The sequence below is a fragment of the Ovis aries genome, chromosome 3 (genome assembly GCF_016772045.2).
Source record: "Ovis aries strain OAR_USU_Benz2616 breed Rambouillet chromosome 3, ARS-UI_Ramb_v3.0, whole genome shotgun sequence".
Classification (NCBI taxonomy): Eukaryota; Metazoa; Chordata; class Mammalia; order Artiodactyla; family Bovidae; genus Ovis; species Ovis aries.
In genome coordinates, this window is record NC_056056.1 from 93,543,580 (window position 1) to 93,570,148 (window position 26,569).

The 26,569-nt window shown below is 52.4% G+C and overlaps 1 protein-coding gene across 22 annotated transcripts in view; it reads left to right on the plus strand.

The window, feature by feature from the left end:
- Positions 1–26,260, plus strand: part of DYSF (dysferlin) — a 225,552-nt gene extending 199,292 nt beyond the window's left edge. For all 22 annotated transcript variants that reach the window (XM_042246330.1, XM_060412345.1, XM_004006065.5 and 19 more), the window contains 12 exons: positions 1,583–1,674; positions 4,510–4,680; positions 5,290–5,432; positions 7,415–7,554; positions 8,766–8,854; positions 9,063–9,158; positions 9,570–9,711; positions 13,633–13,732; positions 18,691–18,869; positions 20,727–20,836; positions 22,228–22,375; positions 25,992–26,260. In XM_042246330.1, the coding sequence (XP_042102264.1) occupies positions 1,583–1,674; positions 4,510–4,680; positions 5,290–5,432; positions 7,415–7,554; positions 8,766–8,854; positions 9,063–9,158; positions 9,570–9,711; positions 13,633–13,732; positions 18,691–18,869; positions 20,727–20,836; positions 22,228–22,375; positions 25,992–26,030 (1,449 nt within the window). In that variant the 3' untranslated portion in view covers positions 26,031–26,260. The remainder of the gene's footprint in view (positions 1–1,582; positions 1,675–4,509; positions 4,681–5,289; positions 5,433–7,414; positions 7,555–8,765; positions 8,855–9,062; positions 9,159–9,569; positions 9,712–13,632; positions 13,733–18,690; positions 18,870–20,726; positions 20,837–22,227; positions 22,376–25,991) is intronic.
- Positions 26,261–26,569: the final 309 nt, after the last annotated feature.

Here is a 26,569-nt window from a genome sequence, read left to right on the forward strand (position 1 = left end):
CTATTTCTGCTTTATTGGCCACGCCAAAGCCTTTGACTGTGTGGATCACAATAAACTGTGGAAAATTCTTCAAGAGATAGGAATACCAGACCACCTGACCTGCCTCTTGAGAAACCTATATGCAGGTCAGGAAGCAACAGTTAGAACTGGACATGGAACAATAGGCTGGTTCCAAATAGGAAAAGGAGTATGTCAAGGCTGTATATTGTCACCCTGCTTATTTAACTTACATGGAGAGTACATCATGAGAAACGCTAGGCTGGAAGAAGCAGAAGCTGGAATCAAGATTACCGGGAGAAATATCAATCACCTCAGATATGCAGATGACACCACCCTTATGGCAGAAAGTGAAGAGGAACTAAAAAGCCTCTTGATGAAAGTGAAAGTGGAGAGTGAAAAAGTTGGCTTAAAGCTCAACGTTCAGAAAATGAAGATCATGGCATCTAGTCCCATCACTCCACGGGAAATAGATGGGAAACAGTGGAAACAGTGTCAGACTTTATTTTTGGGGGCTCCAAAATCATTGCAGATGGTGATTGCAGCTATGAAATTAAAAGACGCTTACTCCTTGGAAGGAAAGTTATGACCAACCTAGACAGCATATTTAAAAGCAGAGACATTACTTTGCCAAAAAGGTCCATCTAGTCAAGGCTATGGTTTTTCCAGTGGTCACGTATGGATGTGAGAGTTGGACTGTGAAGAAAGCTGAGTGCCAAAGAATTGACGCTTTTGAACTGTGGTGTTGAAGAAGACTCTTGAGAGTCCCTTGGACTGCAAGGAGATCCAACCAGTCCATTCTAAAGGAGATCAGCCCTGGGTGTTCTTTGGAAGGCCTGATGTTGAAGCTGAAACTCCATTATTTTGGCCACCTCATGTGAAGAGTTGACTCACTGGAAAAGACTCTGATGCTGGGAGGGATTGGGGGCAGGAGGAAAAGGGGACGACAGAGGATGAGATGGCTGGATGGCATCACTGACTTGACGGATGTGAGTTTGAGTGAACAACAGGAGTTGGTGATGGACAGGGAGGCCTGGCGTGCTGCGATTCATAGGGTCGCAAAGAGTCGGACACGACTGAGCGACTGAACTGAACTGAACTGAAGGGCCTGGACTTCGTCTCACTTTCTGGGGCTGAATGTGGTTGGCAGCTCACCGGTTGGGGGCATGGAGGCTGGGCAGAGAATGAAAAGGTGAACGAGAGCACAACAGAGCTGGGAGTGAGGGAGGGATTTCATAGCTATCCTGAGTATGAAACTTGAGGGACAGGCAAAGCTGTCCAGGAAGGCTGTTTAGGAATTCTCTCTGTTGGAAGTCGTGAGAAGACTCTGGTCATCCCCTTCAAGAAAACCTAAAGAGCTCTGTTATTCTTCTTGGCTTTCAGCATAGAGTGGTGTTCTTTTGAAAGTGTCACCATAGTAAGGCTAGTCATCAGAGGACTCAGATTCCTAAGGGTTTCAGGAGGCATACCCAGGGGATTCCAACTCTCTTGGGCCCCTGACCCCTTTGGGAGCAAAGCAGTGAAGGAGTCTCAGAGATGTGTTGGGAAGGTGACTTCACTGAAGTGTTTCCTTCTCTTCCTGCAGTGTGATCCTTACGTCAAGATCTCCATAGGGAAGAAATCGGTGAGTGACCAGGACAACTATATCCCTTGTACTCTGGAGCCTGTATTTGGAAAGTAAGTTGGAGTGGCTTGGGGCTTGGGGTGGAGGTGCCAGTCTGAAATAACCCACAGCCCAGTGGGAGAGATGTGGCTGCTGCTGGGAAGTCCCTGTCTCCAGGAGCAAAGCTTTGTTCCCTAAATCTTGCATGTCTGTGGGGGTGTAACCTCAGCTACCTCTTCCTTAAGTCCTTGCAGAAGCTCCTAGTTAAACAGTTACCTCGAAGATCAGAAATTTAAATGGAAAGCCAGAGCATACATTTGCTCCTTATTCTCTTTTTTTTTTCAGATCAACTTTTACTTTGGAATAATTTTAGATTTACAGGAAAATCGCAAAGACAGTAAAGTTTTCGTATACCTATCACTCAATTTCCCTCACCATTAACATCTTACCTAACATGTATCAAAAGTAAGAAATTGATATTATTGCATTACTATCAACTAAACTCTAGCCTTTATTAGGATTTTGCCGATTTCCCCATGAATGTCCTGTTACTGTTTTAGGATCTAGATCAGGATTCCTGTTACATCTAGTAATTATTTTCTTTTATTATTCCTGGTTCGTTTGTGGCAGATAGTAAAAGGACATGGACTTAAGGGAGTGAAATACTTCCTAAAGTCTAAGAATGAGGAAGGAAGAAGCAGTGCTCGTTGCAGGGACTAGCTCCCAGGCATTTTGACCTGCTTGCTATTTGGATGCGAGCTTATTTTAGTCAAGGGGCGTCCCTAGTGGCTCGGCAGTAAAGAACCCACCTACCAATGCAGGAGATGGGTTTGATCCCTGGGTTGGGAAGATCCCCTGGAGAAGGAAATGGCAACCTACTCCAGTATTCTTGCCTGGGAAGTCCCATGTATAGAAAAGAGAATCTTGAGAGAGGTTGGCAGCTATTTCTCTAGCGCCTGTTGGAGAAGGCATGTACTGATATTGTCAAGCAGCACACTGGATTTATGAACCAGTGTCATGCCTTTTTTGGAGGGGAAACGGCCCTGGCCAGTGATGAGTCACCGCCTAGCTGGAACTGGAGGGCAGGGCTGCGGGGAGGATGGCAGGTGTGAGAGAGGAACCCTGTTTGGTGCGCGTGGCTGGCATGGGGCCCCAGGCGGAGGGGACCACACAGGGCCCAGGGCAAGGTGGGAGCGTGAGTGTAGAACACGCCTCTTCCTCGCTGTTTGCCATCTGCCCCCAGATCATGATCACCTGCTCTGTGGTTCAAGCCTCCCAAGTCCACAGCAGAAGCTCTTTGTTTCTATCACCCACGTGTTGACCAGCCCTAGGCATGGGACGTAATCAAAGACAACTCTGATTTTGTCTACCAGTTTCCTATAAACATCTGTTCTATGAGGTGATCTTCCTCACTCCCTGAGTGGAAACCATGGCAGGCAGGCCACTTTCCCACTCGGGTTCAGACAGTCCACTTTGCTAGAAACCCGCTGTCTCAAGGTGGCAACCAGAACGCTCATTCGTGTGTTGTCAAGAGCACGTGAGATGGCCGGAGGGTCCACCTTGGGCACAGCATAAACACCTTGGGCAGAGGTATGCAGAGGGGAGGAGGGGCTTTGCCCAGTTGCCTCCCCCTCTAGCTGCCCTCGCCATTCTTGCAGGGCCAGGACCAGGGAGCATGTGGGAGAGGAGGGGCCCATCTCAAGCGCAAACTTTGCTCATCTGACACCCTTTAGGTGGCAGGTGTTTGCTTTCCTGTGGGTGCTTTCCAGAGCCCTCCTACCCCCACCAAGCCCTCCCAACATAGCTCCTGAGATGTGGCAGGTGCTGTGTCCCTTTAGCTGGCATCTCCCTCTCATCCACCCACCCATTCTCAGACGCATCTCCCCACAGCTTCTCGCTGTCAGAGCCCCACAACCCATGGGGTGGGCTTCAGGCAGCCCCCTACGCTGCAGCTCTGTGCCCAGCCAGGACAGGCGCACAGCTCCTCCCAAACACACTGCACCTGCTCTCTGCCACTAGCTGCCTGCACTTCGTCAAGCACAACTCAGGTGCCAGGCTGTGTCTCCCTCCTGAAGGGAACTCATTTCAGAGAAGGGACAGCACTTCCACACTTGGTCTCCGTGGGAGGTGCGGCTCTCAGAGCACAGCAGGGCTCTCTCCAAAGAAGTCTCTGCACAGGTCCTGTTTCCATCCTACTCCAGAAGCAGTGGAGAATCCCCAAGAGTCCTGAAAGTGGACCCCGGGCCACGCCCTTGGTAAATTCCAGAGCTCTGGTACCTCGCTCTGGAGTTTCACATCTTATCTCTAGGTGTCCTGGTGGAAACTTCATTAAAATTTTATTTATTTATGTGGGTACATCATAATCTTCCTTGCATCATGCAGGATCTTTCCTTGAGGCATGCGTCCTCTCTAGTTATGGTGTGTGGGCTTTAGGAGTTGCAGCACACGAGCTTAGTTGCTCCACCGCATGTGGGATCTTAGTTCCCTAACCAGGGATGGAAGTCGAGTCCTTTGCATTGCAAGGCGGATTCTTAACCACTGAACCACCAGGAAAGTCCCCGGAAACTTCATTTTTAACCTTGTGAATGAGCCCAGTTCATTTGTCCATTCTGTGATCCATCTGGCAGGCATCTGCTGATTATTTGGGAAAACCACACACACACACACACACACACACACACAGACAAACACACACTGAGACAAGCCCCACATCGGGAGTGCATGCGTGATGTGCTGCAAGAGTGGTGGAAGGTCTGAGGAGGGTGGACTGCAGGCCGGTCCTGCAAGAGGACGAGGCCAGGGGTGGCTTTCCAGCCTGTGCACCAGCCTGGCCACCCCCTCGAGGTCCTACTGTGTCCAGTGACCTCTGAGAGCTAGTGTTGTCGGGATGACCCCCTCCTTCCTTGCAGGATGTTCGAGCTGACCTGCACTCTGCCTCTGGAGAAGGACCTGAAGGTCACCCTCTATGACTATGACCTCCTCTCCAAGGATGAAAAGATTGGGGAGACGGTCATTGACCTGGAGAACAGGCTGCTGTCCAAGTTCGGGGCCCGCTGTGGACTCCCCCAGACCTACTGTGTGTAAGTGCACGGTGCTGGCTGCTTCTCTGACTGTGGGCCGAGCACTGACTGAGTACCGGCCTGATCCTAGCCCGGCACAGACGCTTCCTCATCTCAGCCCAGGTCTCATCCCCACTCCGCAGATATGGACACTGAGGCCCAGGTTTGTAAGTGGTGGGGTTAGGATTTGAAGCTGCTTATCTGACTCTAAGAACCCAACTCTTCATCATGTCTTTACAGTTCTCCTGAAGGCACCATCGAGGTGCCTGGAGAAGGGACGGAGAAGGGAGGCAAATGGTGGGATGGGTCACAGAACCTGGCTGGGCCCTACAGTCCTCACTCACTTCCAGCCAACTTGGGTCTTGTGTGGGTCTGATTCTGTAAATCTGAAAATTGGAAACCTTTCAGTTCCAATCTCATGCATGTGTAAAGGAGTCCTTTTGTCTCTGGGCCTCAGTCTTTCTGTGTGTGAAATGGGCTCCCCAGTCATGATGAACAATCATATAGGGTGCTCTTGGTCAAAGAGAAGGGCGGCTGATGCCATATTTGTGGGCACATGGGCCACTGCGCGCCCCTCCGCCCCGTCAGTGTCCTGGAGTGTCTCATCTCTGTGTTTTGCTTGGGCCTCAGCTCTGGACCCAACCAGTGGAGGGACCAGCTCCGGCCCTCCCAGCTCCTCCACTTGTTCTGCCAGCAGCACCGAGTCAAGGCCCCCGTGTACCGGACAGACCGCGTGGTGTTTCAGGATAAAGAATACACCATCGAAGAAATAGGTGAGGTTGCCCTCCAATGCCCTCTCTCTTATGGATCCCCTCCTGTCGTCAAGGGGCTTGGACATACCCACTGGACAAGACCCACACCCACACAGTGTGGTCTGGAGTCTCTCCAGGGAAGCACAGATGGACTCAACTTGCCCTTGGTGTTCTTCCTGGAACACCACTGTGAAGATTAGAGGTCAAAGTTGGGGCCAGGTTGGGGGTTGAGGGGTTCATCAGAGTTCAGCCTATGGCCAGGTTGGGGCCTGGCTGAGGGGAAGATGAGAGGGGAGCCTGAAGCCAGGGTCAGGTCATGGTTGGGACTGGGCTGCTTCTGGCTTTGGGTGGTCAGACTGGTCAGAGATTGGGTACGGCCCACCACTGAGAAGGTTTTCTACTTGGATCACGCTAGCATGCCAATTTGACCTTGACGGTACCTTCCGAGCCCCTGGCCACAGCTCCTGCACCTGATGCATCCAAAGAGTGGCAGGAAGCCCTATAGCCCTCGTCTTGCCTGATGCTCTGGGTCTGTCTAATGCTCACCCCTAGAGCACCCCTAGGGTGCCGCTGCGTGTTCCCTGCATGTCTGAGATGCTCACAGCCTGCACGGCCCACCCGGAGCAGCTCAGACTCCCCGGAGGTGTTTACAGGCCCAGCTGGCCCCTCGCCTCCTGCTGGTTTCGGCGATGTTTGATGTCAGAGCTGGTGCTGAGGTTGTAAAAGGGGAAGGAGGCTTTGGCTCCCCCATCTCCAGCGCGCCCCTTGTGTTTCTCGGGTTCTCCGAGGTCATGGCTGAGTCAGGCACCTCTCCTTTAGGCCCTGACCCCACCCCCGTTCTCTTTCCTGTGGAACTCGCATCTGTTTTAGGGGTGGGCTCATTTCCTTCTGCTAGTCTGTGAGCAGCTTAAGCATGGGGACCAGGGCTCGTGGTCATAAATGCATAGGAAGAGAAACCCAGAAAGCCAGAATTCTGCCTGTTTTTGCAGATGAGGCCATTCAGACCAAGAGTGGTTAACAACCTGCCCAAAGTCACCTAGCCCTTGAGAGGCAGAAGCAGGTTCCCGGCCCAGTGGTCCTCCCGCATGCTATGCTGCTTCCTTAGTGGCACCTATTAAAGTGCGTAGGGCAGGTGTGGTGGGTGAACGTGTGTGTGTGTGTGCGGTGTTAGAATCTGTGCTGGTGAACATGGGCACGCCTGAGTGCGCATGCCTGTGTATAGACACACGCAGACCCTCCTACTCCCAGTCAGGTCTCTGTCATGGGAGCTCCAAGTTCATGTTGCTGGCTGATCAGCCAGCCTTCTCGGGGCTGGAAACACCCCATCCACAGTACCAGTTCGTGACCCACCCCTTGACAGGTAGAGCTACACCTGGAAGCATGCAGGGGAGGGGGGTGTTCATGCCCAGTTACACACCTTTCCTAGTGAGGGTGTGATCTCAGCCACCCCCTGGCCAGGTGTGTGACTGCCTGCTCCTCTGTCACCTGTGAAATGGGGCTAATAATAGTACTTAGCTGTTAGGGTTACTTTGAGGATCAAACCTTTAATATCTATGAACAGTGCCTGGCTCTTGATTTAAATGTGTTCTCCGTTATTGCTAAAATTTTAGCTACTGCTACTAATCAAAGAGATGGCATGAACCAGAGAATAGTACTGAGAGCACTTAGGTGCTTTGTCTGGCAGAAGAGCTTGTAGAGCCTCAGAGCTGAGAGCAGTCTGGAAGGGCTTCCTGGAAGTGGTGGGCTTTGGAGGGTGGGGAGAATTTATAAGAGCTTACAGAAGATGCTTGGAAGAGGTGATGGCAATGGGGACTCTGGATTTTAAGCCCGGAGCCTGTGGACAGTGAGAGTCCCGCTACAGAGTGAGATGTGAGGGCCAGAAGTGTGTGTCTGGGTTTAGGGTTAGGCTGTGGGGTTAGTGGCTTCCCAAGGCCCCCAGGCACCCCTACCATCTCCTGCTCACTCAGTCCTGGCAATGTTTTTCATCTTCTTCCTGGGGTTAGAGGCTGGCAGGGTCCCGAACCCACACCTGGGCCCGGTGGAGGAACGTCTGGCCTTGCATGTCCTCCAGCAGCTGGGCCTGATCCCTGAGCACGTGGAGTCCCGGCCTCTCTACAGCCCCCTGCAGCCAGACATCGAGCAGGTAGGACCTCCACCCACACCGCCAGAGCCCCTGACCCTCAGCTACCCTGCCCCAAGGACAGCATGGATACCCCAGAAGCACCAGTGGAGACCTCGGGATTTGGCTAACCCCTCCTTGCCATGTTTTGCTGATCTGAGTGGTTACCACTGACCACTGTTGGCTTATGAGAGAGCCCCCTTGAGCCTGGCCTTCCTGGGCTACCTGTGGACCTTGGGCCTGGGGAATGAGCTGCCTCCTCCACCCCCATGTAGGCTGAACCTCTGACTGCCCATGAGTCATTCTGAAGCCTCAGTGTTTTAGCCTGGCCTCAGGGTGTCCTCCCTTAGCATCAGTCAGTGACACCCCAGAAGGCTGGCCCTGTGCTGGGCTTGTAGGGAGTTCAGACAGGTCGACCCTATGACAGAGAGGCAGAGCAGCCACCAGGAAGGTCAGGGGAGTCCTCCCAGGCAGAGGGAGAGGGAGCAGAGGGACAGCAGACCTGGGCTGACACAGGAAGGCTTCCTGGAGGGAGTGAGCTCAGGGCTGGGACTTGGAGGAAGACGAGGAGGGAAGGGCTCACCAGCAGAGATGGGGCGATGCAGCCACGCACGTGCCTTTGTGCATGGCAGAGAACATCCCCTCTGCTCTTTGGAGCTGAGTCCTCCTTCCCTTGGGGGCATGGCTCCAGCTCCCCAGAGTGGCACTGCAGGTGTTGAAATGTCAGCTCTCTCATGCTCACGTGAACAGATGTTAGGTCAGTCCTTTCTCCTCCTCCTGTAAGATGGGGCCAGAGGTAACAGCTGCTTGCAAAGAGGGCACGAGCTGAAGGGTGGCAGGTAGAATGGTTTCTTGTCTGGAAACCCTCTGAGCCCCTATGACCAAACCACACTCTCTGACCCTCTACAACCACATCCACCACCCCAAGGTTGGAGTGCCCCCTACTCCTTCCCACCTGGCAAGGTGAGACCCAGCAAACATCACCATCCCCAGGGAGCTGCCCTGACCCTGACCCCTGACCCCCAGGCACTCCCCAGGTCCCTGGCCATTGGGGCAGTGGGCTCAACCCTATAGTCCCACTGAAGGCATCTCCCCTGCTGGATGCTGAGCCTCGCCATGCAGGCCTGAGGCTCCTCTGTCCTGTGCTCCAAGTATCCAGCGCAGAGCAGGCGGTTGGGAGATGTTGGTTGAATGAAAAGGGTGGTGAGAGAGCAGGGTCGTGTCTCCCTCCCCAGGGGAAGCTGCAGATGTGGGTCGACCTGTTTCCAAAGGCCCTGGGCCGGCCGGGACCTCCCTTCAACATCACCCCACGGAGAGCCAGAAGGTGACTGATGCGGCCGGGGCTCAGGGCTGAGCAGGGTGAGGGGTGGTTGCTGTGGGTGGGACCAGGAGGTGGTTCTTGGGCCGGGCTTTTTGCCACTCAGGCACCACTCCTGTGTGAATTTGACCAAGTATCCAGTGTTTGGCTTTTTGGTCAAGGACCGCCCACCCGTGGTGGGAATCCGTGTGGATTTGAGTCGTTTTCTCTGCAGGTTTTTCCTGCGTTGTATTATCTGGAACACCAAGGATGTGATCCTGGATGACCTCAGCATCACCGGGGAGAAGATGAGCGACATTTATGTGAAAGGGTAGGAGGTCACCCTTCTTTCTACCTGTCCCAGCTCCAGGGTGTCGCCTCTGCCCCCGTGAGGATGGTGATCAGTCGGGAAAGGGGGCGCTCTGGTGTGGGGAAGGGGGAGAACGAGAAAGCAAGAACAGTCTTATGGGAGTGTCTGCCTATGGGGAGTTGACTCCCACCAGATGTCTTCTTCCATGCTAATGTTTGGGATGAACTTAAAAGGTTTGAGGATGCCGCTCAAGAGAGAAGTTAGAATATTGTGAAATTTATGGTACATTTGGTATACTGTGGAAATTTCTTGGGGTTTATTTTTCCTCTATCATTTACCAAGTTCAGTGACCTTCTTAATTCCTTAAGTTGAGGATGCATGTTGTGGTGGAAACCTCAATTAGCTACGTTCTCTCAAATGTGATATTTCTAGTTGGATGGTTGGCTTTGAAGAACACAAGCAAAAGACAGATGTACATTATCGGTCCCTGGGAGGTGAAGGCAACTTTAACTGGAGGTTCGTTTTCCCTTTTGACTACCTGCCAGCTGAGCAAGTCTGCACCGTCTCCAAGAAGGTGAGTGTCGTTCCTGTCCCCAGGGGTGCTGGTCCCAGGGCTGAGGCTGTCAGCCTGCTCACCCTGCCTGCTGCAGCTGCGTCACTGCTATATTCTCAGCCCGTCCCACCGCTGCTGGAATCCCATCTGCCACCATGGCGAGTGGCCACAACTGTCCCATTACCGCCACCGTCTCCACCACCGCCGTGTCCTCCATGCCCACTCCTCCTTCCTCTTCTGCCGCCTTTGCCATCATCAGCATTGCTGCCACCCCAGCCCTCAAGGCCCCCACTGTTATATGTAACTAAGTTCAAATCCTAACAATTCAACCAGCAGGGAGGGCCTTGGTGTCAGAGTGGAGAGGACACTGTAGGGAGACTCAGCAAGGTCATCAGAGGGCAGGGGGGGTACCCCCGAGGCAGGGTGGCCCCAGAGGGCTGGGCTGGCCTGAGGTCAGCTTGTCGATGGGGTCAGATGCTGCTTAGCCAAGTTTCCACTGCTTCCTCCTTTCTTCCATTTCTGTGCCTGGGGCCTGCGCCGCCATCCAGGCTGGTCTCTCTCAGGCCTGGGGAGGTCCGCCCAGTGCATCAGCTAGGGTCAAGGGGCTGCTCCAGAGCTCTCAGCTCTTTGTAGGTCCGCATCTCTTGGTTTAGGCCTCATCTGGGCCATAAACTTTCTTCCTGAAACGGGTGGGTCTTGAGGCAGGTGGTGGCCCTGAGCCAGCTCTGATGGAACAGCCCCCAGAGCATGGTGAGGAGGATGCCACGGGCAGTGGCTGCTGGGAGGCGGCAGGCCCCTCTGCTGGAGCCTCTAACCATGCCTCCCTCCTAAATCCGTTTTGCCTGGAGGCGCTCTCCTGTTTGATTGACTGGGTGAATGCCCGTCTGGACCTGAGATTCTGAGGGTCCCACTTCCTTCCAGAGGTGGTGCCCGGCTTCCTCTTGTCACAGAGGCAAACTTGTGTGACTCCTCTTTCTGTCCTGAGTGGCTGTGAGGCTTCAGGAAGGGAGATATGTAGCGTACCTCAGCTGCCACGACCCCTTCCCAACCCAACACACAGCACTGCACTTCAGAGAAACTGGAATGTTCCGGTGAACATTCTGAAACCATCAAGCAAAAGAAGTAAGGGCTAAATAAGGCTAAATGAATTCTTTCACCCGGGGGTTGCTGCCTAGTTCCTACTAGAAAGCAGAGAGTGGTAAGCCCTGGGTGCTGTATGGTCAAGGAAAGCCTAGCCTATTTGTGGGTTTCATCTTGCTTGCCTTTGCTCAGTGTGTTTGTCTATCGAAAGATGTTTTCCTGACACAGCAAATGCTGCGTCTGCTGGGGGCGAACTCCAGGTCAAACAAACAGCGCCTGTCCTTGCTGTGGACAGAGAGGATGGGGAATGGGGGCCTCCGGCAGGCTGCTGCCCATGCTCACCAAGCCCTGCACGGGGCGAGCTGTGGCTGGGGAACCGAGGCTGCGAGATGCCGATCGGCCTGCTCACAGGGGAGGCCAGGCCACCTCACTGTTGTGACAGGTGGAGATGGGGGCAAAGAGTTGCAGGAAGCAGAGGCTTCTGCTTTTTCTGCAAAGTAGGAAAGAGAGAATCTCCTGGTGTTGTGGCAGGTGACTGAGACAAATGAAAAAGCCTGGAAGCGGTTATTACACTGAGCGAGGGAGAGAAAGGGAAGAGAGAGACCTACTAGATGGTACCCAGCAGTTCTGAGAGCCCAGTGGGGGCTGCTGATAAAGAGTTTGAGGTGGCTCCATTCTGGCAACAATGGGCTTTCATTTCTGCCCTTTAGTCACCAGCAGGGAAGGAGGGAGTCTGAGTCACGGTGGAGCTCCAGGGGAAGAGAGGGGCTGAGGGGAGGGACCGGTTGGCCCGATGCCCTGCAGGCTGGGTTGGTCTTGAGAGAATGAGGAGGCCAGGAGGGCTGCTAAGTGGGGAGGAGGAAGAGAGGTCTGGGGAGGCCCACGGCGGGTGGGGTCCCACCTGTGTGGTGCCAGGCTCTGGAGAGGGCAGCTGGAGTGAGGGGTGGCAGAGGTCAGAAGAGGAGATTGGAAACAGCAAGGGGTTCTGCAGTCAACCAGGAAAGGGAGGGAGGAGCTGGCTTGACCCGAGAGGGCCAGCGGGTCCCTCTGGGAGAAAAGACCCTGGGAGGCAGGGGAGACGTGCCCGAAGTAGGGCCCCAATTAGCCGGTCTGGGCTAGGGGACTGAGTCTGCTGGGGGGTTACTGCAGGGGCACTGCACAGCCTCTGGGTGTCCTGGTCCTGCTGCAGAGCCCCTCTGCTGAGGGGTTCAGGGCCTCTGGCAGGCAGGCCCTCCAGGGACCCCATTAACCAGACGAGACTGTCATAAAGTACAAGGTCTCCTTTCATCCGGCAGCTTTGAACCACCGCTGGTTGCCCCGGCCGGCTCCCCACCTGGAGCCCAGCACATCCACCGGGGCCTGCTTGCGCGTCAGGCACCCACCCTGCAAATAAACAGCTAGTAAAAGGGCCCAGACTGGGAGCATAATGAGTGCCTGGGACCTGGGGGGGCCATTCCCCAGGCTGGAGCCCCAGCCCAGCTGCTCCCACCAGGGGCCGTTTGAACCTCTGGCTCATTACTGAGCCCATAAACCGGGCCGGCCAGAGGCATGGGGGAGGCTGGCGGCCTGTGCAGGCGGGCCTGTGGAGCTGGCCGTAAAAGCCCCGCCAGAGGAGGGAGGCACCTGCAGGAGGGCTGGGGCCTGGAGCGGGGGAGGCGCCAGATGGGGGCCGGGGGCGAGGGGCCAGGTGGGGACCTGAGCCCCTTCCCCAGCCTGCCAGCAGTCCGGGCTGCACCCGGCTGCTTCGCGAGGTGATGGCTCCTCAGGGGGCGCTGGTGCGGGAGCTCTGAGGGGTCCGTGAGATGCAGAGTGGCCACCAAGGCTGTATGTATAGGGCACCCGGGCCCAGACAAACCCTGGGTGGTCAGCAGTGCTCCCCGACTCCTGTGGAGTCTGTGCCCTTGAGACTGGGTCCCAAGCCTGCCATGACCTGGCACCAACCATCAGCGGGCTGTGGTCAGATTGTTTCCTCTCCTTGCCGCCCACTCGGGTGAAGCTGCAGAGAACAGAGAGCAGGTGTGAGCTGGAAGGCCCCAGGGACAGCCCTTTGGGTTGAGTGTGACTGGGCCAGAGATGGATCCAGGCCTCAGGGAGCCCAGGGCCCACGCTCAGCTGCTCCCCGAGGCCTCCGTGGAGAGAAGGCCCAGGCGATGCTAGTCCAGGCTGATTGGCCTGAGGAGGGGGAGGCGGGGGAGCAATGGGCTGGTGACCTTCCTAGCACTGGGGGCTTTTGATCTGCCCTGGGGTAAGATCTTGGAGATGAAGGTGGGCTCCTCAGTGCCAGTTCCTTGCAACAGTGTGTTGGGGGGAGCCCTCCAGATTCCCAGCCAGCCCACCCTGTTCCCAAGATCACTCTGGTAGAACACGATTAAGAGGTGAGAGTGGAACCCCAGAACCTGACTGCCTGGTCCAGTTTACTATTCCCTAACTGGGTAACTTGGATAAATTACTTGCTGTGATTTCCTCAGCTGTAGGGATAGTATCTCTTATAGGTCATTGCAAGGATAAATGATTTTATAGTGGAAAGGGGCTGGTGTATAAGAAATGCAATATTAATGTTTTTATTAGCTGTCAGAGCCTAGGCAAATTATTTACTTCTCCAGGCCTTTGTTTCATCATCTGTAAGACAGGAATGAAAACCTTGGCTTATAGAATTGTGAGCATTAAAGAAACTACCTTATATCAAGTGATCACTGCCCTCTGGGGTCTCAGCAGTCTTCTTGCCAAGACCTGGCTCTGGCAAGTCCCTCAGGGATGTCCCCCTACACTGCCTCCTCCAGGCAGTCCTCCAGGCAGGAAGGGACCTCTACCATTCTCTAATCCTGTTCCCCTGTTTCCTTCTCTGCTTCTCCTCTGGGCCAGGATGCTTTCTGGAGGCTGGACAAGACAGAGAGCAAGATCCCCGCACGAGTGATATTCCAGATCTGGGACAACGACAAGTTCTCCTTTGATGACTTTCTGGGTGAGCACCATTTCCAGTCTACCATTCTGCCTCTCAGTGTGTCCCAGAGTCCTTGCTATGCACGTGTGTGTCTCTCCCTTTCGGCAGGGCTGGCAGGAGGATCAGGGAGCTCACAGTCGCTGGTCCCTGGTGCTGAGTGAGGCTGGTGACACGCTCTGCCACGGGGATCAGAGCGGCCAGCAGGGCGGCATGGAGTGGAGGGCCGTGGTGGGTGGTGAGACCCGAGGAAGGAAGAGAGGGGAGCCCCGGTGAAGACGTGTGGGCAGGGGCTGGCTGTCACTAGCTGTCTGGCCTCTGGAAAGTTGTGGTGCATCCATACAATGGGGTGTTATTCAGCCACGAGAGAAGTGAAATCCTGACTCATGGTACACCATGAGTGAACCTTGAAAACATACCAAGTAAAAGAAGTCAGACATAAAAGGACAAATACTGTATGACTCCTTCATAGGAAATGTCCACAATAATCCAGAGACAGAAAGTGGTCACCGGGGACTAGGAAGAGAGGTGGGTACGATGTGTCTTTTAGGGATGATGAAAGTATTCTGAAATTAGATAGTGGTCGCACAACTCTGGGAATATACTAGAAGCCACTGAGTTGTATGCTTTAAAATGCTTACAACGGCGCATTTTATTTTGTGAATTTCACCTCAGTAAAATAGTGAGGCTGTGAAAAAGGCCTTCCAGGAGGTAAGGAGTCCTGGGTTCCAGTTCCGCTTTGCCAGCTAGGAGCAGGGCAGGCTTGGATGAATCACTGGAGCCCTCCTTGGGTGGGTCTTGACTGCAGGATTAGCCGAGCTCTTGGCCCTGCCCGCCCCACCCACCCCCACCACAAAGGAAGGACATTTTGAGGAGCAGCCCCAGCAGGAACGGGGAAGAAGGCTTCCAGCCTATCAGGCTGCTCTTCACCCCGTGTCCCCCCACACCCAGCCTGGTCCCCTGCACTTGGAGGACTGAGGACTGCTCCATGACATCACTGTAAAAGATTCAGAGTGTTAGCATCACAGCACCAAGCTGGACTTTTGTTCTTTTACTTATTACGTAATTCCTGTAGCCACATTAGAAACTGGAGATAAGCAATGCCTCCCTTTCCTATTTTATTATAATCTCACTGCTGGTGCTGCTAAGTTGCTTCAGTCGTGTCCGACTCTGTGCGACCCGTAGACGGCAGCCCACCAGGCTCCGCTGTCCCTGGAATTCTCCAGGCAAGGACACTGGAGTGGGTTGCCATTTCCTTCTCCAATGCATGAAAGTGAAAAGTAATAATCTCACTACCCAGAGATAACTTCCACTAATACTTTGGGGTATATTATTTCTTATATAAGCAAATACATGTTATGTGCATATTTTTCCAAAATATTTTTTTAAATTATTAATTATTTTATTCTTTGGCTGCCCTGGGTCTCTGCTGCTGTGCATGGGCTTTCTCTAGTTGCGGGGAGTTGGGGCTACTCTTTGTTAAAATTATTTATTATTTATTTTATTTTCTGGCTGCCCTGGGTCCCTGTTGCTGGGCGTGGGCTGCCTCTAGTTGCGGGGAGTGGGGGCTACTCTTTTTAAAAATCATTTATTATTTATTTTATTTTCTGGCTGCCCTGGGTCTCTGTTGCTGGGCGTGGGCTGCCTCTAGTTGTGGGGAGTGGGGGCTACTCTCTGGTGCGGCGCATGGACTTCTCTTTGCAATGACTTCTCTTTCTGTGGAGCCCTGGCTGTGGGACTCATGGGCTTCAGTGGGTGTGACCCATGCAGCTTACTTAGTTGCTCTGCTGCAAGTGGGGTCTCCGTGGACCAGGGATCAAACCTGTGTCCTCTGCATTGGCAGGTGGCTTCTTAATCACTGGACCCCCGGGGAAGCCCTGTATGTGTAGTTTATACATAGATATACACATGAATGTATGGCATAGAGAAAGCAAAATGGGTGTATGTTACACATACTGTTTTAGATCTTTTTGTGGGAAACAATACATTAAGAACGTTCCTACCATCAGGAGTTACCCGTCTCCATTTGCATCTACATCATGGCACTTAACGTCCACCCGATGGCCCGTTGCACAGGTGGACCCTCTCCTGTCTCACTGATCCCGCCGTGGTGCACTCTCAGCTCATTTCCAGGCTTTCCCGTGTGAGTGGCAGTCTAGGCTCACATCTTCGGACCATTTGTGCACATCTTCCCTAAATTTTAAGAAGCAGATTTTTAGTCTTAGAGTGGTTTTTGAAACGTTTTGTTCAATTGCCCTCTAGATAGATTTTACATTTTTATATTATCATCTGTTCTCTATTTGCCCAAGGGCACTATTTTCCTTAAACTTTTGCTAAAAGTGTTATCTTTCTTAAAAAAAAAAAACCTGCCAATATGACACCTCATTTTTATCTTTCTTTGCATTTCTTCTTTACTTGTAAGGTAGAACTTTAAAAACATGTTTATTATCTATATTTTTTTGTTATTTTCTTTTTCACGGTTTTGGGATGTTCCTCTTTTATTATTGATTTTCAGAGCTTTTTATATAGTAAGGACACATTACAAATAATTTCACCATTTTCAATTGCTTTTTAGTTTTTTATAGAACCTCTTTTGCTTGCAGACTAAAAAATTTTTTTAGTATCCTTCTATCATTCTTGCCTTTATGGGATGAGGCTTTAGAAAACCATTTTTTTCTCATTTTATTTTTTAATTGATGAATTTATTTTAATTGGAGGCTAATTAGTTTACAATACTGTGATGGTTTTTGCCATACATCGACGTGAATCAGCCACAGATGTACAGAGAAAACCAATTTTAATAAGACAAACAAAAACCGCATTCTATTGAATGAAAAAATGGTGTTCAATATAAAATTAAATAGGATCATTTTGTGTTTTTAAAAATAAAGCCACTAAAACTGCTACTTTTAAACTCCACAGATTTCTTTTAATTTGATGTTTGTATCTATTGTGAAAGGATCAGCACAGTAAGCTGCATAGTTGATTTTTTTTTCTTGTGAAGAGAAATTTTAAGATCTACTCTTTTTAGAAGCTTACAGCATTATTAAGACATTTCCTTTTCCCTCTTCATAATGTATTTTCTAGTTACATATTTTACTTCTTTTGAATATTTATTGCCTTTATTTTAAAAGTAATAGTTAAGATCTAGAAATTTTGCGATTAAGAAATTATCCTGTGTTCCCTTATAGTCTTTATGATATACTATCTATGTGTGTATATATAGCTTACTTTATGTAGATATATTATATATACACTATACTATATATATGTTTTATATATATATGTTATATATATATATATATGTTATATATATATGTATCAGAGAAGCCATTGGCACCCCACTCTGGTACTCTTGCCTGGAAAATCCCATGGACAGAAGAGCCTGGCAGGCTGCAGTCCAGGGGGTCTCGAAGAGTCAGACACGACTGAGTGACTTTACTTTCACTTTTCACTTTCACGCATTGGAGAAGGAAATGGCAACCCACTCCAGTGTTCTTGCCTGGAGGATCCCAGGGACGGGGGAGCCTCGTGGGCTGCTGTCTATGGGGTCACACAGAGTCGGACACGACTGAAGTGACTCAGCAGCAGCAGATATATTATATATGCGTATATATATAATATATATGTGGGCTTTCTTGGTGGCTCAGATGGTAAAGAATCTGCCTGCAATGCAGGAGACCTGGATTTGATACCTGAATCAGGAAGATCCCCTGGAGAAGGGAATGGCAACCCATTCCAGTATTCTTGCCTGGAGAATTCCGTGGACAGAGCAGCCTGGTGGATACAATCCATGGGGGGTCGCAAAGAGTCAGACACAACTGAACAGCTAACACACACATATATGTAGACATACGTATAGAGTATACATACTATACATAGTATATATGGTTTATGTAGCTACATGGTTTATGTAGATATCCTATATATAGTTTATATAATATATTGATATAATTTATATATAGATTTAATGTAATATTTAATATATTATACTATATATATGATATTACTAATGCCCTGGTTTTTACTTAATATTGTATTGAGATCATATTTACAATGAGAAATGAACATTCATCTGTAGTTGAGGGATGGAGAGATGTTTAGATGGGTACATAGGTTAGTGCTGATATAGAGTTGAGCAACTGTTGGATGGAATAATAACCTGATTAATGGAGATATAGTGCTCAGCAAATGTTACTATTGAGGGGTATAGATAGTTAAATCAAAGCAGATAGCTGCATGGAAGGATAAATGGAGGAAGGGAATGAAAAACTACAAAAACAGATGCAGTCACTGAATACTTGCAGTAACTGAGCATTCCACACTGAAAAATAGTCTAATCTCCTTAGTGTGGTATTCAAAAATTTCTTTAATTTGGCCTCAGAAAATGGTTTTTAGATTTATCTCTCTCACTTTATCCCTTCAGTAACCTGTGCTCCGGTCCCACTGATTTCATCGTGTTGTTGGAATTGGATTAGGTGAAACCATATGAAATGACTGTTTTTATACATCAAAGATAATTGAATATCAGAATTTTCATGTGGCTTCACCCAAAAGATGGATCTATTCTGGGAGAAGAGGGATAAAATAGAAGAGCAGATGAAGCAGTATGGAAAGATAGCTGTGTGGATAACTAGGTGGGCAGATGCATGAACTACAATGAGATAACACTTGCACCTATAGAAAAGCAAGAACAAAAACAAAAAATGGGAAATAACACATGTTGGAGAGGATGTGGAGAAATTGGAACACTCGTATACTAAGTAAGTATAGTAAGATGGGTAATTGAGCAGTTGGGAAGCTCTGTTAAGGGTGAATCAGTAAGGGCAGATTAGTGGGCATATGGATGCGTGAACAGATGGATGGGAAGCTGAACAGATGGGATGAGAGGTGACGGATGGAGAGTAGAGTTTGAGCCACAGGATGGTCCTAGGCTGGCAGTGACTGAAAAAGCCTGGCTAAAGCAACCTTCTTTGCCACAGGCTCTCTGCAGCTGGACCTTAACCACATGCCCAAGCCCGCCAAGACAGCCGAGAAGTGCTCCGTGGACCAGCTGGAAGCCACCTTCCACCCAGAGCGGTTCGTGTCTCTTTTTGAACAGAAAACAGTGAAGGGCTGGTGGCCCTGTGTGGCGGATGAGGGCGAGAAAAAGATGCTGGCGGTAAGTCAGCTCCATCTGGCCGGTGGAGACGTGGGAGTGGCTCCTCCATAGCAATCACAGGCGCAGGCGTGCTCCTCTCCCTGTCTCCTGCCCTCCCTGTCTGTTTCCCAAGACCTGTCCCTCTCCCTTGCCACTTTCCAGCCTTCCTCTTCTTGAGGGTTGTATCCCAGCGAAGCCTATTTAAATCAAAGGTGCCTTAATCTCTGTGGATCCTGTTTAGTTTATACTCTGCTCTCTGGCCTTCACAGTGATCTGTGTCCTGAGTTCCCCTTTGGCTAGACTTCTGGAAGAGGACAGGCATCATGCTGCTCCCATTTAAGCAGAACCCTACAAGGGACCATCCTTGAGGGACTATTCCCTCTGCCCAGAGGTCTGTCCAGGGGCGTGGCTGGGGACCATGAGGAATTGTCCTGCCTCTGCAGGGGAAGTAAATGACAGTTTATTATTGTCCCTCAATATCTACGGGGGGTTGGTTCCAGGAGCCCTGTGGACATCAAAATCCACGGATGCTCATGTCTCATAGTTGGCCCTCCACGGTTGGTGGAATCTGTGGATTGAAACCTGCAAATGAGGGCCGACTGTATATTTACTGAGATAATATGTGTATAGGTGGATCTGCATGGTTAAAACCTATGTGGTTCAAGGGTCAGTTGTACCTGGAAACAGCAAGCAGCCAGCCAACCCCTCAAGTGGCCCCTGAAATAAAATATCCATGTTGTGTAACCAATTATAACAATTAATAAGAAATACTAATGTCTCAAATGAAAAATGAGTGCAGTGCTTGCATAGATAATACGCAAACAAGTAGAGTGGCCGTTAAAATTTAAGAAAGTCCATTTCCCCTGGTAATTACATAAAGGAGTATTTTAAAATGTGAAAACATCTTTAATGTATTATAGTAGAGTGTTTTAAAACAGAAATGCTCATTGCTAGCGAGGATGCAGAGAGACTCCCCCCTCATTTCCTTTTGCCCTCCAGGCTAATGATTTTACATTTGGGGAAACAATTTAGTAATATATAGCCTGAAACTTAGCAATATTTATTCCCTCTGAAATTTTTTATCCCACTTCTAAAATCTTTCCTAAAGAAATAACCTCATTAAATTAAAGCTTTACGGTTCTAGGGTGTTGGTTGCAGCATTTTTTTTTTTTTTTATAACAACGAAGAGTTGGAAACAAATGAACCAAAGTAACTAGTTTACTAAATAAATTATGGTCAGCCATTGCATAGAATGTTTTATAGCATTAAAAGCAAACTTTAAAAGAATATATAATTATATAATAATCAAATATATTATTTTAAGTGAAAGAAGCAAGCTGTAGAACTAAATATACACAGTATGGTATTTCATATACTTGCAGAGAAAAATAAGTCTGATGAATAAAATATTAGGAGTGCTTATCGTTACATAGGAAAAGTATGAGTGACAGTATCCTTTCTTTATACGTGTCTGTAAAGTAAAGTAAAATCGCTCAGTCGTGTCCAACTCTTTGTGACCCCATGGACTGTAGCCTACCAGGCGCCTCCCTCCATGGGATTCTCCAGGCAAGAGTATTGGAGTGGGTTGCCATTTCCTTCTCCAGGGGATCTTCCCAACCCAGGGATCGAACCCGGGTCTCCTGCATTCCAGGCAGATGCTTTAAGCTCTGAGCCACCAGGGAAGCCCATACGTGCAGACACGTGTCTGTAGTTACTACATGTCCTGCTAGGAACGGGTACTTTTATGATCAGATCATCCTGTTATCACTTTTCAAAAAAAAATCATAAAGTGACTTTGACATCTGTCCCGGCCTGGCTCCTCTCCAAGCCATGGTGCTGAGCCTTTGTGTCCCTGACCAGGTCCCCCTTTCCCCACAGGGCAAGCTGGAGATGACCTTGGAGATTGTAACAGAGAGTGAGCATGAGGAGCGGCCAGCCGGCCACGGCCGGGATGAACCTAACATGAATCCCAAGCTTGAGGACCCAAGGTTGGTGCCCAGCCCCTGCCCGCTGATGGCCAAGGGGACTGGGAGGCGTAGCCACAGTGGAGGAGGCACCCACTGCATAGCCACACAGAGGTCCCGAGGCCCAGAGGAGGGTGTGACTCATCCCAGGGTCCTCGTTAGGGAGCAGGTGACCGACACCCTTCCAGAACAGGCTGGGCTCATCAGTTCATTCCAGAAGCAAGCACTGTTGAGCAACTGGTGGTTGTAGGCCAAGCGTGCTGTCATATGGCTTGTGTATGTTGTGTCATGGAACCTTCCCTGCTGGGTCATCTTAGCATCCTCACTTTACAAATGAGAAAACAATCACAGCAAAATTAAATAAGGTCGTTCCAAGGAAAGTGGTGAAGCTGAAATTCTCACACCTGGTCTGATTGGCTCTGGAGCCTGACTCAAGGTCTTTCCCCTGAACAAGCTGCTTCTGTGGCTCTCTTGTGGTGTCAACGTGGCTTTCAAAAGGTCTCTCCGTTTTCCCACCTGTGGAATGGGGGCCTAGCCTCTGCCTCCCCTACCTCCCAGATAAGGGATATAAGCCAATCCAGTGGATGGAGATGGCTTGAAGACAGTTATTGGAGCCTGAAAGACGGCTCTTGGCAGCAGGGGTGTGTGTGAGTGATGGGGCTGCATTTGCTGGGTCCTTTCCCACAGCCTGCTGAGCTCAAGTCACACTCAGCACAGACAGCCCATTTTGTCACAGAGCTGTCCTGACCACCACAGGCTGGCCGAGCAGCAGGAGGCCCCCTACCCAAGGGTGCTGGGATCTGGGTGGAAAGATGAGGGAGACCCAGGAGATCCAGCGGCATGCAAGCGAATGTCAGAATGGCCGTTACTGAGACACAAAACCTGCCTGCTCTTTGAACTGCGAGGCTGATCTCGGGGAAGGATCTGAAGTTCCTGGTTGTGAGAGACAGTCACCTTTCTGGGTTCAGCTCCTGCCATCCTTCCCTGACCGTGGACCAGCCATGTGCATCTAGGCCTGTGGCACAGCTTATCTGGAGCTCATGGGCCATAGCTCAGCGAAAGTGGAGCCCCTCGAACCTCTGTCCAGTCCCCAGGTCTCTAGTCTGTGACAAGTCCTGGGTCAGGAAGGGGAGAGCGACAGGGAAGGTGACCTGGACAGGGTGGCTAATAACTGGGTCCCTGAGGGTGTGCAGGGCTTGATGGTGTCAGGAAGAGAAGAGGGGTGTGGGCAGGGCTTATGATGTAGCAAAGGCTGGGAGGAGAAGGGGATGCAGATGCAAAGGGACAGGGCCCGGGGGCTGGAGGCTGGGGGGTCTGGGGGCCTGGCTGGGGAGGGCCAGGGTGATTTGGGAGCAGGGCTCACAGGGAGCAGCACTGGTGGGGTGCCCTGCTGACCTCTGGGATCTCCCTTGCAGGCGGCCTGACACCTCCTTCCTCTGGTTCACCTCCCCGTACAAGACTATGAAGTTCATCCTGTGGCGGCGGTTCCGGTGTGCCATCATCCTCTTCCTCATTCTCTTCATCTTCCTGCTCTTCTTGGGCATCTTTGTCTACTCCTTCCCGGTAAGCTGGCCCGAGGGGGGAGGCACAGACCCTGTCTCGGGGGAGCTCCTGGTCTGATGTGGGAGGTACCATTCTTGAGCTCCAGCAGCCCCTGGTCTCGGGGGAGCCTGTCATTGACCTCCAGTGCACTGGCTGTCTGATGGAGAGGCAGCCTCTGTCCTTGGGGAGTCTGTGGCCTGAGGAAGGAGACCCAGGCTCTGTCTTGGGGGCCCCCAGTCTGGTAGGAGACCCTTGGGGAGTTCTGAGTTCTTGTCCTTAATGGGGAGACACAGTGTGCTCAGCAAGCCCCTGATGGGCTGTGTAATCAAGATGAGGCCCTTGGGCAGGCGTGGGCAGGAGAACCTGCTTGAAGGAGGGCTTGGAGCTTGGTCAGGAAGGGAAGGGAAGGTGTGGATGGCAGAGAACAGGGGGAGGCCCTGTGTCTGTGAGGATGGCGCCTGCTGAGGGCCTGGAGAGGGGCTTGGGATCCACCTGGGGACCTGAATGTGCGCCTGTTTTCTGCAGTGGGGTGGCCTGGGGCGGGGTGTGAGTGAGGAGGGGGAGTGCCAGGAGCTTCTCCCCGACACAGTGGACACTGGGCCCCTTTCCCTGCTGAGTGCCTGAGAGGCCAGCTGGTGCCTGACAGAGAGTGACCAGGGCCGCTCCTCGGGCCGCTCCCAAAGGAGGAGAATCTGGAGCTGTCTCCCCTGCCCAGGATCCCTGGGTCCTCACGGCAGCACCTGAGCATCTCTAGAACCTCAGACCTTGAAGGGATCATAGGTTCCCAGGCTGATACCTGAGTTTCAATCTCTTCTAAATTTGTAAAACTTTTTGACATGAAAATTTAAAATCCATGTACAAGTAGAGGAACGGTGTGATCAACTCCACGTCACCCTGACTTGAATGGAAAGAAACAGACACCCAGAGAGGGGAGGGGCCAGCTCAGGGCTGCAGGGCAGTCTGTGTAGAGCTCCCAGGCTGGGGTTCCAGCCACAGCCCTGGTCAGCACCAGGCCACCGACCACGCGCACAGTCCCCACACTGAGCAGTGGAATTACTCACCTGTGAGCTCTTTGCTCTGTGGGTCCTCCAGGAGAAGGAGGGGTTCCAAGCGCCTCTCCCAGCATAGCTGGCGAGGCCTGGTACCAGCAGAGAGCATCCTGAGGAAGACAGTAAAAATGGTAGAGCTTCCCCTTCAGGCCCTGATACCATGAACTGTGGGAGCAGTGGAGGGCAGCTCTGGTTCGGACACCTAGGCCCTGGCACCCTTTGGGCCCTGAGTCACAAAGGAGGGTCTAGAGCTGGGGTGGCCACGGGTTGGGCTGAGGGCCAGGCCCTTTGAGCAGGCTGAGACTGTTCTGAGTCTTAGCGAAAAGACTTACATTGACCAGATAGGCCTGAGGCTCAGGGGTGGGTGAGGTTATGGGGGTCAGGCTTGTTTGGTTTGGGTGCCCTCTTAGTGAAAGAAGACAAATTACAACTGCTAATATGGGATTAGCTACTGGGCCCTGGAAGAGAGCTTAGCTGCCCTGGCAGTGACCTGGGCTCAGGGCTCAGGCCCAGGACTCTACCTCTGTGTCTCTTCCCCTGGGGCAGGCCCAGGTGGTCAGGTTGGGGAGGCGCAGTGCCCCTCGCCTGGCCTCTCCTCAGGCTCACCTCCTCTCATGTCGTTTATGCCCAGCCACCATTAGGTTCAGGCAAAGACTTTGTGTCCGGGAGCCAAGGGTGAGTTCTATGGGTGATGGAGCGGGTGGTGAGGCTGGTGGTCTGATAAGCTGGCAGTCCACGAGGAGACACAGTGATGCCAGGACCACGGGGAGAACAGAATACAGCCTAGCACTCCACTGTGAGGCTGGGCCAGGGAATGCGGGCAAGGCGAGCTGGTGCACCCCCACGCTCCCGAGCAGGTGGTCTGAGAAGTGAGCTGCAGCGGCACCAGGGAGGATTGCAGAGCCCCGGCCAGCTCCAGGTCTGCTGGGGAGAATCTGCCTCAAACGTTCTGGTTTGAGCATCACTGTTGTGTGAGATGGAGCTCCATGTGGAGTTATGAGCTGGTAGCTGCTTTTGGCTCTGCCAGGGACTCCCCAAGTGGCCTCGGCTGGGACCCCCATGGGCATGAGGCAGGGCTGGGCTGGGTCAGCACTGACCTGCTGTGACCAGCACTGTGCGGAGGGGAGCAGTGTGGGGAGGGGGCTGCATGTCAAGCCAGCCTTCTGCTGAAGAGCTAAGGGGAGGGCAGGGCCCGGCCCCAAGTAAAATTCCTATCTCCTGGCTATGCCTGGGCCTGCCCCTGGCCAGCCGGGCCCCACCCTGCAAGGTGCTTGGGCAGCAGACTGGCCTCAGGGACCTGGGGCAGGGGGAAGGAGGCCCCAGCTACCTGGCTGGGAGACAGAGGGAAGATTTCCAGTTACTTCCAGCCTGCCACCCTTTCTCATCTCAGGGGCAGCCATAGCCCCAGACCCCGTGGGCAGACCTGGGCAGAGCCTCTTCCCTGTCTCCTGGGTCCCCAGCCAGCAGCATCCGAATCTTTTGAGATCTTCTGGGAACTGTCCTCTTCAAATACCAGCCCTGCCTTCTCTCCCAGGGCTGGTGTGCGGGCTCGGCTCCCAGGTGAAGGCTTTGGGGCCAAAGGAGCAGCCTGGACCTGAGGCTGCTGATGCTCTCACCTGCAGTTCTTTGCCACAAGCTGGGCATGTCCAAGTGGCTTGGTCACCTGGTGGGTGCCAGACCCGTGCCCCTCGCCTGGCTTGCAGGTTTTGGGGGCAGAGGCCTTGGTGGAGAGGGGCCTGGGGCCAGGGCTGCCACCTCCTCCCCTGCATAGACCTAATCTCCCATCCCCTCGGAAATTCCCCCGGGAGGGGGCAGGAGGGCAGCCTGTCTGTTTTCCCCCAGCTCTCCCCCAGAGGCCGCAGGGAGCAGGGCCAGCGTGGGGAGGCAGGAGGCGAGCTGGCGGGGAAGGAGCGGCGGCTTTGTTTCCAGAGTTGGCCTTCCCGGGCGGCGCTGGGGAACATACTGTCCCAATTAGGAGCCCTGTGTTGTGTTGTATGTGTTTTCATGGTTTTGGGGGGGAGGAGTGGGGAGGGGAGATTCCTGTCAGTCCCGCAGCAGCCAGGGCTTAATCAGGGGTGACCCGTCTCCAGGGCTGGCCTCTGTTGTGGGTCATCCTTGTACACCACCCCTGCCCTCACCTCTCTCTTTGCTTCTGGGGCAGGAGCATGGTGGCCAATGAGCCCGGGGTTCCTGTGTGTGGGGAGCTGGGAGAGGGGTGGGGAGAATCCCCGCCGCGCCTTCGGGCCACCTGTCTGATTGAAGGTGCTGGGCCTGGCCTGGCTGGGGCAGAGTCCTCTGGTCAGAGCGGACGCTGGGAATGGGCCCTGGTTGATGGGGGAAAAGACTGAGTGCCGTGGCCCAGGGCGGACGCTGGGAATGGGCCCTGGTTGATGGGGGAGAAGACTGAGTGCCGTGGCCCCCAGGAGAGTGTGGGCTGGCGTGGCAGTGAGGCTGGGGCTGCAGTGTTGAGTGTGGAGTGTGGTGGGGGTGGTGAGTGCGAGGCGCAGGCAGGTGGCTGAGCCCTTTCCCAGCTCCTTTCCCCCGCAGCTGTCACCACCTGTCCCTGCCTCCTCCCTCCCTCTCTCCAGAACTATGCTGCCATGAAGCTGGTGAAGCCCTTCAGCTGAGGACTCCTGGGCCCAGGACTGGCTTCTTCCGCTGCCCCGCTCGGTAGAGCTCCTCCAGATGTTCAAGCCTGACTGTCCTGCTAGGGTGGGCAGATGGACTGGCACACGCACCAAGTGTTGGCGACGTCGAGCCCTGGGATCACCCGCTGTCATCGTTTCTTTCTCCCCTGAACCGAACCGTTTGGGATCAGCCCATGTGTATTTCAGTATAAAACAGTTGGAACCACAAAGCTTTGGTGTGTGTCTCTGTGGCACCTGAGTGGGGTGACCAAACAGGGGATGGGTCTGGGTGGGCGGGGGTGTGGGGTGTGCCGTCTCTGCTCAGTGGGCCCGCTGGAGCTGTGATCTTTTGATAAGAAAGGTGGGGGTGGCCTGGACTTTGAGGCTTAGTGTCGGCCTGCCCGGAGACCCAGCATGTTCTGCTCCCGGACTCTGTCCCCTGTCCTGCGCCCTCCTCCCTCTGGCATCTCCTCTTTCGCGCTCACACTTCTCTCTGCTTGGGTGGGCAGTTACCTGCACCATGCCTGGAAGAGGTTTCA